Source organism: Melospiza melodia, chromosome 2 (genome assembly GCF_035770615.1).
Source record: "Melospiza melodia melodia isolate bMelMel2 chromosome 2, bMelMel2.pri, whole genome shotgun sequence".
NCBI classification, from domain to species: domain Eukaryota; kingdom Metazoa; phylum Chordata; class Aves; order Passeriformes; family Passerellidae; genus Melospiza; species Melospiza melodia.
In genome coordinates this window covers 64,051,864-64,065,298 of record NC_086195.1, presented here as the reverse complement: position 1 = coordinate 64,065,298, position 13,435 = coordinate 64,051,864, and the positions used below count along the sequence as shown (strand labels likewise).

Here is a 13,435-nt window from a genome sequence, read left to right as displayed (position 1 = left end):
GAGTCAGTGAGACTACAGAAGCAGAAGAATAAAGTCCTCGGGGACTACTAACTCTCTGGTCCACAGCTTTGCTGCTAGGAGCCTCACGTGGCTGTCCAGCCACAGGGGAGGGGTAGGTGTCCCCAAAAAGAAGAAAGGCTTCAGATAAGAGAGGACGCCGGGAAAATGAGCTGTTTCCCTGACAGACAAGTTAAGGAACAGTGGATCACAGACGCAGCCCAAATGAGATGGCTGAGATAGGGGAGAAGCGGGCAGACAGGTCCCTGACTGTTACTGCCAACTACTGGTCACACGCTTCTGGAAGCCGAAGCCTGCGCGGTGCCACCCGGTGCTGCCTCTCACCCAGGCTGGCCCTCTCCACTGCGTCTGCCAGCTGCATCCATCCCGTAGCTGGATCCTTAGTGGAAACGTGCTTGTCAAGGACCCTTTAAAAGATCACTGAGCACTCGCAGAATCAGAGCCGAGCCCATGGCTGAACTTCCAGTTATGACAAAGTCCCCTCAATCCAGAGCCTTGAGAAGCGAAGGAGGACTGTCCTTGGGATGGAAAAGCCCCAACACCTCTTGCTGTACAAAACAGAAGTCCCTAGCAAGAATTGACTGCAGGAGGAGGTAGGAAACAGAGCCGAGATTTACACCTCCCTCACCTCTCTATTAAAAGTTACCATTCTCCCACGTTTCATAACCACTGTGCAACTACCAAGATGGAAGGAAAAAAAAATCACTGCATTTAATAAAAGGGAGTAAGTGGTACAGGGAGGGGAAACATGGAAGCCTTAAGAGGTGGAAGAGGAAATTTTAAAGCCCAGCTCCGTCTTCCAGCAGTAGGGTAGATAAAAGACTCTGATAAAATTACTGTCCGCTTGCTCATAAGAGTTAACTCCTAGGAGGGCTTCCTGAGGAAACTGCGGGGGTGTTGCCAGAGGAGGGGAGAAACTTTCTGAGTTTGTGTTTAAACTTGTTATCTGCAAGGCCCTTGTTTGAGGGGAACAGGGGCAGAATTCTCTTGGATCACTGGATATGCCGAGACATTTGTGTTTCAACTAGGAGGAGGTGAAGGAGGACGAGAACACACTGAGCCACCGAGATTCGGATGGCATTTGCCAGGCCATGGTCCCCACACCCGGCTGCCCTTCCCCGACCCCCCGGTCCCTCGGAGGTGTCCCCGGAGCCCCGGACGCGTGGGCCAGGTCCCGTTCCCTGCCCCTTAGCGCGGTCGCTGTCGCTGCGCGCCCCAGCCCAGCCCTGCAGGCAGAGGGACCGGCGGCGGGTCCCACGCTTACCTTCCTTGCCGTGCGCCTCGGGAGGAAGGAGAGCCCAGAGGAGAAGGAGCCCGAGGGAGGGCTCCATGCCGCCGCTGCAGGTGCTCAGCCCCAGGCTGGCCGGGGAGGGGGCCCGGCTCGCAGCCCCCGCCGGCTCCGGCCTCCGTGCCCGGGCAGCTGCGGGCAGCGCATGGGCCTCTCCCGCAGCCTCCGAGCGCGGCGCGCACGTTGCACAAGCGCCCGCCTGGCCCACGGTGGTGATGAAAGATCAAGGCGAGTGGGTGGAGAAGCCTTACTGCCTTTACCTGTTCTAAGGGGCTGGTCACAGACTTCCCATCTGGCAGGCAAATAAACCCACCTTAAAGGCAGCCACCTCTTTCCTGGGAGCCTCCCTCCACCTTTGCTCCACTCCCGTAAGAGGCTCCCGATTGCCACCTCCTGGGCGGCCCTCGCCATCCTTCCCCGTCCCGCCGGCCCCGGCAATGGCTTTAAACTGAAATTTTAGGAAGAAATTCTTCAGGGTGGTGGAGTACTGGAATAGGTTGCCCAGGGAGGTTGTTGCTATTCCATCCCTGGAAGTGTTCAAGGCCAGGTTGGATGGGACCCTGGAGCAAACTGGTCTAGTGGAAGGTCTCGTTCCAACCCTCATGGCAGGGCAGTTGGAAATGGATGATCTTCCAGATCTCAGCCAAGCCATTCTGTGATCTATGATAATGGGGCTAAAACCACTCAGCCATCCTCACTGAATATGTTTAGGAAATCCATCTGTACACGGGGACAGCAGCCCGTTTCATTCCCAAGTATGTCACAGAGCGACAGCGATACCACTTTGTCTGGCAGAATTACTGTTTTTCATTCAGTATGCTCCTCTGCATTGATGGACAGTGCCTGCTTTTCAGCAAAAAAGAAATCATGGGAGAGGAAGCAAACTAGAAGGATTCTTTCTCTGTCTAAGAAGACCTCATGGGACTTTTAGTTTTCTTCCTGAGGGATATAAATATGAAAGAACTTGCCTTTGTTCTGTCTCTTCTGGCATTCATCAAGGATGTAACTCCCACCTATACACAGCTATTACACCCCTCCCTGTAAAAAACAGATGGTATTATTGCACTTACATTTGCTGTACGGCTGCATTCCTCCTGGTCTCTTCCTCCTCCTCCCCAAGGAAGGCTAAAGAAAGGACCTTGTCAGGTTGCTTAGAGAGGCTGGGGGATCTCCACCCTTGGAGATGTTCCAGATTTGCCAGGACACAGCCATGAACAACATAACCACCTCTGGAGTCAGCCCTGCTCTGGGCAGCATTTGGGAGTGTGGACTCTCTGAGGGCCCTTGCATTTAATCTTTCAATGAATCCTGTGGTTCTCATACATCTTGAGAAAGCAAGATCTATCCCAAGATGTCTGAACATAGGCAAGAGAAATTTCAGAACAAATGGTTACAATACTAAGCTTTAAATTTTATGTAGCACATGAAGTAAAATATAGCTGCAAATAATTCAAATGTAAATGGCACTCAGAGTAGCTGTACCTTAAATTTGTTACAGTTTAATCCTGACTGAAGTTCTCTTCATCAGTCCACAGTGCTAAGTCCCAAACTTTTATGCCTGTGTTTTCCCCACAATTGAAAGACTCCCATTTCAGGAGTCATGTAAGATTTTTTGGTCTGCAACCCATACCTTGAGTTGTGGTGGGAGAATGTGTCCATTTAGGGCTTCATTTGGACAGTTCTGTGCCTTCTTCAGTCTGTGATGTAGCAGGGGGCAGACAGACCCACAGCTAACTTGTCTGTGATGGGATGACATAGGCAAGGCCTAAATAGATGTGAAATGGGGAAGAACCATTTGCAACTGGAGGATAAGGCTCTAGGGCAGGCCAGGAGCTCATGTCCTTCTTCAGAAAAAAAAAAAAAAATCAGTGTTGAGGCCTGACATTGGTCTCCTCAGGGCTAACAGAGTTTGCATCTGTAAAATCCCAGAAGTAACAAGTTCTGGAGTGAAGATCCTTGGGAGGCTCTATTTCCATTTCATTGGTGTGCAGATACTCAGAACATTTGATCTAAGGAGTGGGCAGGAAGCAATTTACTAGGACTTACTGGAGAACGTGGCCTAAAAAAAAATCCTTTCTTTTTCTCCCCCTCATAGTGTGGCCAAATGGGGATCAGCAATTGGGGTTTTCCAGATAATGGTGGTCAGAAATCGTATTTATTGCTTTGTGTTTTTTCAGATTGGAGATCACCTAGTGTAGCTCACAGTCAGAATGTGTATAATGATAGTGAAACAAAATACAGCGTAATGTTTCAGCAGGATCAGGACCTGAAGAAAATTTATAAACAAGTGGGAGCAGACAGAAGTAAAAACACAAAATGCATAGAACTTTGCTGATACCTGTAAAAGCTCTGCAAGATTGCTTTCCCTTGTGTCCTCTGCCCCAAAATGCAGATCCAAAGGGAAAAAGAGGGAATATACACAGAGGCTGTAGCCAGAAGAGTGAGTACCACACGTGCATTTTCATACTCAGTATTTCATTGACATTGTTATTCTGTTTGTGCATCACAAGCTTGGATTTTGTCTTTGGAAATCGTTGGGCAAAATTAATTCTCTGACTGTAAAAAAAACACAAACAAAACCACCACCACCAAACAACTAAAACAAACAAATCCCAAACAAACAACAAATAAGCAAAACTGAAAGAGCTTAATTTAAAAAGTCTTTTTATGTCTTGTTTACAATCATATTCTATGATTCTATAATTTACATCTCCACAGCCTCTCGCTCTCATGGCTTCCCAGTGAGCATGCCATCTCTGGCATGCATCTTGTGTTAAGAAGGTAACTGTGTCTTTTCAGCTCACTCTCGGCATGTCTTCGGGCTGATTCTCATCGTCTCTTTCTTGGCCCTCTGAGTATTTCTGAATTGCAGGGCACATTTTTTCCTTCCATTCCCCAGAATCTTGTTTTGAGTATCTCTGTGATTAGGTATCCAGCTGGAAAATATCACCACACAACACACCTGGGCTTTCCTCCTACAGCTATGTGGGCTTGTGGTGAGGGAAGTGAGGAGGAAGGCTGTGCACCAGGTCTTGTTTTGATGTGCTGTTGGAAAGTCAAAGGGCACTCCCAAGGCTGAGTTGGGACGTGCTTCTTTTGAACTGCAGTTCAGACAGAACTGTCTCATATGATTCTTACAAATTGTTTACTGTGTTTGCTGCTCCTCATGTTTTAGAATGAGTTTCACCATTGTGCTGTTAAATGTCCTTACAGATGATGAATGAAACAGAACCTAAGATTATTAGAAATAATCTTTGGAGTTTCTCACTTGATATGACTTCCCTAATTATCTAAGCATCCCTTCGGTACTGATAACTTGAATCTCTGCATCCTGAATGGGCTTTCAGTAAGGTATCATAGTAACATAGATGTATAGGTCCCCCAGAGGCCTCAAATCCATTTTGCAACAAACCCCATTTCATTCTGAAGGGGGAACTTGCTCTTGTTCTGTGGTCTCTGATTCACTCCTTTTATCCACTATTTCTACAACTCTAGAAATAATCTATGATGACAGCTCTGTAGAGCCTAAGATATGCTCTGTATGAATGTCTAATTCCCTGTATAAAAAATTGTGCTTTCTGTCCCTTATTCTCACCTGCATGACCACAGTTAAATATTCTAGTGTTTTCATGTTTATCTTAGAAGGTTTTCTGGCTCTAGTCCACCAGCAATTATCTTGGAATATTTCAAACAGCTGACTTCAGACTGTTTTTCTGCAGAAAACAGACTCCTACCATTTAGTGGTTTAAGCTGTTAAATTAATTTTGTATACAGACATTTTGCATTCAGAAACTCAGATTTTGTTTTAAATAGATATTTTAAACTCCTATGAGGAAGCACAAGTAGCTCCTCTGGATCACAGAGCAGCCACCCCTGTGTTACAGACCTGAGGATCTGACTGCACAAGTAGTCAAGCTGGTTATCTTTCTCCCTTGCGAAGAAGAACAAGGGCAAGGGTAGGAATGAAGCTGATAGAGACAAGGCGTAGATCTGAGTTTTCATACACAGAAGAAGCAGGGGACACTCCCTTGTTCTTCCTCACATATGTGAGATAAACACCCTTGGAGATGTACAAGCTTTGCCTGAAAGGCCCTGAACAACCTGACATAGTTTTGGTCTTAACCCTGCAGTGAGCTGGTATTTGGGCTAAAGACCTCCAGTCATCCCTCCCCACATCAATCTTTTGCTCGTTCAGTTCATCATTGGTGGATGAGCAATCACATCTTCTTCCACCAGGAATGTAGACAGTTCCTTACTTGGGCTGCAGTCAAAACAGGAGGGTAGCTTCCCAAATATATATTCCACCTGACTGAAATGTCATACAGTAGATGAACCAGAAGAAGCCCAGTATTCCTGAATAAAATTCCACTTACTTGATCATCAGCCACACACTAATAGGTGTTTCTCTACCTGCTGATGCCCTGGCTGAACGCCTGATCAGGCAGGGAAGTGTGTTTGCACTGCTGCCTGAACTGCAAGCTTGCTGGCTTTTGTCTCTGGATAAGCTTATCCTGCCATGGTCTGCCATGCTCTTATTTGGCTTGCAAAACAGGGCTCAGTTAAATTATTACTCCATCCTGCAAATGAGGGGGAGGACCTTGCTTCTCCGCAGCAATCACCTGAGATAACTCTCTTGCCGCGTTAACCCAGCTCTGCTCCCCCTCGTGGTCCAGCGGCTGTGGAGCCCCAGATGTGTCCGGGAGAGCGGCCAAACGGGGCTTCGCCTGGGCTGAGGTGTGACTTTTTGTATAGACAGGAGGAAACCAAGGAAAACCAAGTCATTCTCCTAATCATAAAGCTTCCCTAAGTGGTACAAATCTGTGTCGCAAGAGTTAGTTACTTTCTATTATACTATTGCAGCACGTTATATAATTAGAAATCCAAAAAGTGCAGTTCTACACTTAACACTTCTCTTTGAGAGCACATTCTTCTTGGGCACCTTTAAAGATATTTATTCATCTTGGTGGCATTAAGATTTCATGAGAGGATTCAGTTTCTCCGTGAGCATTACTAACACAACAGAATATGTGTGAAAAACATAAAATCTGACCCAGATAAATTTGATTTCTGGTAGAGAAATGACTGATTACTTATTTCTAGTAGAGAAATGCTGATGACTTATTCCACTACATTATAGAAAAGTATAGATTATAATATTTTTAGTAGCTGAATCAAAACTCAAAATTTAACAATGGTAACCTCTGCATGGCAAACACATACCTCTCTGTAATTTGTAATTTCTTCATATTTTCCTGCTGTTCTTCCCCACTCTTGGATTAATTATGTTCAAGCATGGAAATATCTCACTGACACTGAAAAGGCTTTTCTAATATACAATAAAAACCAAACCATTAGTCACTTAGTGTGATTTAAAATTTATTTTTTCTGCTCTTACAGGTGAATGTGTGAGTTAATAAATCTTTTCTTTTTCTGGGAGTTTACAACAAATATTTTAAAGCTTTTATGTCTATTTCTAATATGTTTTTTCAAGATATTTTTATAGTCCTCTTCTTAACAAATTACAGTTGCCTCCACAATCTAAACACAATAAGCTTGCCCATATTTGTTGCTGTTGTAGCTCGATCCTGATGTTGAAGAGTTGCTGTCCAGTGCAGAAATGAAATAGTTTCCACTGTTCACTGTGTAAGCAAGCAGCATTCTCCCTGAGAGGTCTCAAGGTGGACACCAGAAGAAGGTATTTGAAGCAGACACCTTGCAGGTGGAAAGAGGGCAGTGAACGTGTTAACATCTTCCCGACTCACTGCCAACTCGATTCTCAGTTCAGCCTCCCACTTGATTTTTTGAAACTTGAACTCATTAATTAAATCAAAACATGAAAACTGAAATGAATGCTGAGAGCAACTGTACAGCAAAACCACAATGAAACACTGCAGAGATTTTAGGAGACCTGATTTTCAGCAGTGACTAGGCTAGAGGCCATATGCTGCTGAGCCATCAGGTCTTCCCTCAACTTTACATGCCAATTTGTAGAACCAGACAGTCTTACATCTTTACATACCGATTTGTAAAACCAGACTGTCTCATACTCTTGCACTTATGCAGGTAAAACCAAAGGTACACACTGGGTGGGTATCGATCTTCCCATTCTCTTTTCTCTAGACTTGCTTGGAAGACAACTGAGCACAATAGGATCTTTAAAGCCAAGAGCTTTAGGTTAGGGATACACTGCTGGAATTATTAATAACACCTTCAGTCAGCTTTTTGATGTGGAGGTACTTGTAGGGCAAGGTGAAACTAATTCTGAAACCAACCAGCTGGCAGGAGCTTCACCTCATTCTTCAGCTCCACTTTGGTCTCCTGATTAGTTTTGTCCTATGTTCCTGGTTGCTTCCTGAAACAATCCATTAAAGGAAAATGAAGGCTTGTGCAACAGCCAAGTTGATAAATAAAAAGCTTGTAGAAATGTTTAATTCTGTGGAGAAATGGCAGATTATTGAAGTATATTTAATTCCCATTAGCTTGTTTATGGGGGTGTGGACTATATTTGTTTTATATCATATAGAACCTATCAGATTTTATATGCTGAATACATAATTTCATATAATAGTAAAAAACAATCTCAGAAAGGACTCATCTCTCTTCTTTTGTAAATCTTCTATCTATAAATATCTGCAAGAGAAATTCCTATAGCATTCTAGCCTTTATAATAGTAAAATATGTTAATAGTAAAGTAATAACACTAAATATTGCTCCTTTGGCATGTTAATAATAAACTTCAAAAACAGAAGCTTTTTCTTAATAAAGAAAATCTTTGACAACTTTTCACCCTCATGATATTAACATCTATTTTCTAGGTTTGCTACTAAGCCCATACCCATTTCATTTTACAACTCCATTATCGTAAATGGCTGTATTAATTTCACCATCCTGCTTCAGATCAAAGGATAAAAAAAATCTATTTGGGTAAATATAGGATTATTTGCAGGTTTTCTAAGCTTTTAAGGAATGGGAAAGAAAGAAAGAAAGAAAGAAAGAAAGAAAGAAAGAAAGAAAGAAAGAAAGAAAGAAAGAAAGAAAGAAAGAAAGAAAGAAAGAAAGAAAGAAAGAAAGAAAGAAAGAAAGAAAGAAAGAAAGAAAGAAAGAAAGAAAGAAAGAAAGAAAGAAAGAAAGAAAGAAAGAAAGAAAGAAAGAAAGAAAGAAAGAAAGAAAGAAAGAAAGAAAGAAAAGCTGGTGGACTCACTTTCCATGTAAGCCAAAACAGACAGAATGTTTTAACATGTCTTTGTCAAGGGAAAATAAATACACTGAAATGTCTTCCTAGCTCTTAAAACTGGACTTTTGCCAAGTTTTCAACTTTCCTTACCCATAACAGAAACAAATCCCCTAGATAAACTTTTTGTATTTATACTCCTAGGAAAATAAGGATATTCTTTTAATGCAAGTACATTTATTTCTTTTAGGAGATTGATTATTTATAGGAACAACTTTTAGGAAACGTCTTACCTGGCTTGCCAGCAAAGCATAATGTGTGCAAAAAACCCCCCATAATGAAACAAAAAAACCCCAACCAAACAAAAACAAACAAACAAAAAACACCAAAGCATTTTTGTCTGGTTTCTCTCTATACTGAAAGGGAGGTTTCACTTGTATCCTCCCAGAATGTCTGGTACTGGCAGGAGTTCTCAAGGAAGAACCTTGAAGTATCCCCTTAAGGGGAGGAACCTTTCAGTGGCATGTACCATTCAAGGTGCTGGACTTAGAGCATCCTGAATGCCCAAATCTGGGCCATCATCCTCCAAACTCTCTTCATTTTTGAGAACGTGGCAGCTGATCACTGATGTGATCTTACAGGTTAAACTCTTACAGGCTGGGCTCTGGTGCTGCACCCCTGATAAGATCTGTGTTCTTACACAGTGCTTGCTCAGGGCCGCCTTTATGAAATTAATTGCAAGGGTGAATACTCTGTTTGTATGGCTGTGTAAACCATAAAGTGATTCTTAGTGATGTCCTAATTGGTTTCACTGGAAAACTTCATGACATCTATGTTCGCCAGATCTCAGGTCTCAGCAAATTTGGGAATGCAAGCACTCCTCTTCCAAGAATGGACAAGACCATTTGTGAAATGCAGGTACCCAGCTGTACTCATTCACTGGGGACTCTTGAATCTCTACCCAACCCAAAAAACTACAGCACCCATGGAAAAATCTTTTCCATACCCATCTTTGTTTGGAGGTGGAATGTGCATTTGTCATAATCTGCTCTGCCTAGCTGAATCCTGCTGTTCCCTATGAAGGTCTGAAAATAGCTTAGAAATTACCTTTTAAAAATTATTATTCTGTGCTCATGCCTACATCAGGGATGGTGCTGCCTTACTTCACTTGAGCACTCTCCAGCTCTCAGCACACAGTGTGCTGAGTCAACAGGACTGAAACAGCCACTTGTTGAGTGGAAAGGGACCTCAGGCAGGTCCAGTCAATTAAAAGATAACATTTTAGAAAGGAAATTGTTGTGATACCTCTGATACATTGCTGCTGCTCTTACCTCATACTCTCTACATATCTGTACAGTGCACAACACAGCTGGCAAGGGTTGAGGAGAAAGGGTGCTGTGAATGAGTGTGGGAATACTGATGGGGCTAGTCTTGGACTAGTGGATGTGGGAACACTGGTGAAGATGGTCTTGGGCTCTGGGATATCTCCTCACTCTGTTCATCTGCAAGAACATTAGGTAGAGAAAGCGTCTTCTCAGAAAGCCTCCACTGCTTGTCGTACTTCCCACATGTATCTCAGGCTGGGAGTCTAGCCTGACTGCTGTTTAGGTCATTTCATCCCTTCCAAAGGCATAATCTGTATCCTTGGGGTGAGGAGAGGTCTGTCCAGGTACCTCTGTTCTGCAGTGGTTGGTGAGGAACTTCCTGCTTCAGGGGACAGCCCTGCTATCTTCCCACAGCAGGTCACAGTTATCTCTCTGCTATCCCACACCCACAGCTGCCAGAAATATGTGAGGGCCTCTACCAAGGCTTTGAACCGTGTCATAAACCTCAGTGTCTGTCTGTCCTTCAGTTTTATTGCCAGGCATTTGGACAGAAGGCAGGTCAGAAACCTCTGATGCAAAGTTGTGCTAATCTCAGGAAGGAGCTCTGGCCACCTCAAGTCCAGCCAACTGCTCGCAGCAGGATTGACTTCAAAGCTTGATTTGACTTGACAGGATTTAGAATTGATGCTTCCTATTCTGCTTGTGCTCATTACAGTTACTTAATAGTATTTGATTCAAAGTACTTCTCTAATGTAATTCTGAAGTACTTCTCTATTAGTACATAGTGTTCTTTCATTGAGACCCTCTCCTTCTCACTTTTTGGAAGAGCTGGCAGGTGATTAAAATGTTCACTGCAACTTTGATAATTTTAAATAATGCAGCTAAGTGTTTGCCCACAGAGTAATTAGGTATTCATTGACTTGAGAGCCAATATTCTGTGTTAATGTTTTAGGCAGGCTAGACTCTGATCTTGAAGACAGCTTTTAATGTCAGTTTTAAATTCCACATTTCTCTTTTGTCAGAAGGCTCCAAGTTAACTTCCTTAGTTACAGTGCCAATTTCTTACATTTGTCAAATCCACTTACCATAATTTTTAATGATTGTAGCCCAGAGAAAGCAAATACCACTCTGCTTTCTCAATCTGCCCAACGAGAGAGTTGAGGGCAGCTGGGGTGCTGAAATTCCTTTGGATGAGACAGAGGAACAGAAGCAAACATTTTAATTTTTTTCTCAACTATTTTCTGTGTAAGAGGTGGGTTCTGAATCATGGTGTCTCTACAGCCTTTAAAGAGACATGGGGGAGGGAAGTATTAAATAAAATAATTACGTTGGTTCTTTCCCCCCTTCTTCCTGGCCAAAATTGATCTTCTCTAATTTGTCTGAATCATCCTGTTCCTCCTACACATAGGAAACTCATAAAATAGCACTGCTTTGCAACTTTGAGATTCTTATGTCTGCTGCAGTCTGCTGTAACTCTCACTGGTTTTGCTGAAGAAATTGCAGTAACTGTGGCAGCAGTATTATTACTTTTACAATTACAGATCTCAACACTCCCCAGGCATTCATATTTATATGATGCAGTCTTTGGTGGTGAAAGTCAAATGATAAAACAAGTATCTTAGCCTTTGTGTTGCCATAGGAACAATCCAAACCTAAAGCATCTCCCAATACAAGGAAATATGTTTTGCTTCCTGCAAAACTGGCATAGCAAAGTCATACTCTTGTTAGACTGTTGGCATTTTAACTTTCAATATGTAGAATAATTCAAGGTTAGATGAGTTTACACTAACAATCTTTCCATTTGTCATGGGATGCCAGAGTGCAGGCTTCTATTAAATTTGGAGAAAACCACAGCTATTTTACCCTTTTTTCTAGCCATGGTCTTTCTTCTTCTAACCTTCCTTTAAGCCCTACAGATTTATTGTGCTGGTAAACTTACCAGGCTAAAATTTGTACTGGACTACCCAATTTCTGCTGTCATCTTGATAGAAAAATAACAAAACCAATACTTTAATATTGGTTTATTAGCTTTAAAAACTTTTGTGTTGATCTTCTAATTGTGCTGGCATGACTATGAATGTAAGCCTGAATATGTATGTGATCAGAGAAGCGAGACCAGTGATTGATCAAAGCTCTTCATGCTCACAACTCACTAAAACATTTTCCTTTAGATCAACTGTTATGTTGGGGATTTTTTTGAGCAGAGATATCTTTTTCTCATAAATGTAGTGATGCATGTAGAATTCTGCTTGGATATTTGCCTTAGTGAAGTCTATGGTGATCTGGTTATGGGGCTTTTTCCCAACAAGAATGTGTTTGCTCTACTAAAATTTACCACACACACACATCACAACTCTGATAATATCCCAGTTCACCTATTTTCTTTCTCCTCAGCATTTTCCTGAGGATCCCTCTGATTTCCTTGTTCCTCAGGCTATAAATGAGGGGATACATTAAAGGAGTAACGTTGGTGTAGACCAGAGACACCACCTTGTCCCGAGCCGGTGAGTAACTGGACTTGGGACGAATATAGATGAAGGTGGCACAGCCATAGTGCAGTAAGGTGATGGCCAGGTGCGAAATGCAGGTGGAAAAGGCCTTGCCCCTTCCCACCGGGGAGGTGACACCTAACAGAGCCACAGCAATGCAGAGGTACGAGGCCAGGATCAGCAGGAAGGGGAGCAGCAGGAGGAGCACGCAGGCCGCCAGCAGGGCCAGCTCTGCGGCGTAGCCCTGCGCGCAGGCCAGGCGCAGCACGGCGGGCACGTCGCAGAAGAAGTGGTCGATGCGGCGGGGCTGACAGAAGGGCAGGCGGAACACGGCCACCGTCAGGCCCAGGGCCACAGGGAAGGCTCCCAGGGCGCAGGCCAGAGCCAGACGCAGGCACAGCCCCTCGCCCATGAGGGCCGCGTAGCGCAGGGGCTGGCAGACGGCCACGTAGCGGTCGTAGGCCATGGCTGCCAGCAGGAAGCACTCGGCGCCACCAAGGGCCACAAAGAAGTGCATCTGTGCGGCACAGCCCGGCATGGAGATGGGGCTGCCACCCACTGCCAGGCTGAGCAGCGCCTTGGGCACGATGACTAAAGTGTAGCACAGCTCCACAGCAGAGAGTTGGCCGAGGAAGAAAAGCATGGGGGGACGTGAGGGCTCCATCACCACCGCTATGAAGATCATCATATTCCCTGCCAGTGTGACCAAATGAACAATGAGGAAGGTAAAGAAGAGCAGGACCCGCAGATGGAGCAGCTCAGAGAAGCCGAGCAGGATGAACTCCATGGTTGCACCACTGCTCACATTGTCCCTCTCCATGCAGCCTTCACATGGCATCTGCAGGAGGGAAACAGAAGGGAAACAGCTGAATTCGATGCCTGGCAATCAATTCCAGATAGGAAATAATGCTGCATTACTGTAGAACCAGCGTAGTGTGAAAAATGCATATTTTATGATTGGCTTTTCACAAATATTAAAATGCGTTGTGTTAGAAAGTTATGCTGTATTAATTCTCTTAAGTAGTGTGCTAAATATAGTTTTAGGTTATAGCAAAATGTAAAATAGAAACTATGCAATGTAAGATACTCTTTTAAAGAAAGGACTCACAGCAAGATAGCAGTCACAGGACACCTAAATCTTTCA

The 13,435-nt window shown here is 43.7% G+C and overlaps 2 protein-coding genes across 3 annotated transcripts in view; both read right to left on the bottom strand.

Annotated features, from left to right (window-relative positions):
• Positions 1-1,403, bottom strand: part of EPHA1 (EPH receptor A1) — a 33,898-nt gene extending 32,495 nt beyond the window's left edge. For both annotated transcript variants that reach the window (XM_063148542.1, XM_063148543.1), the window contains exon 1: positions 1,283-1,403. In XM_063148542.1, coding sequence (XP_063004612.1) covers positions 1,283-1,349 — 67 coding nt within the window. In that variant the 5' untranslated portion in view covers positions 1,350-1,403. The remainder of the gene's footprint in view (positions 1-1,282) is intronic.
• A 10,730-nt stretch (positions 1,404-12,133) lies between these two features.
• LOC134415127 (olfactory receptor 10AC1-like) lies at positions 12,134-13,129 on the bottom strand. The gene has a single exon (XM_063150427.1). The coding sequence runs from the start codon at positions 13,127-13,129 to the stop codon at positions 12,134-12,136; it is 996 nt and encodes a 331-aa protein (XP_063006497.1).
• Positions 13,130-13,435: the final 306 nt, after the last annotated feature.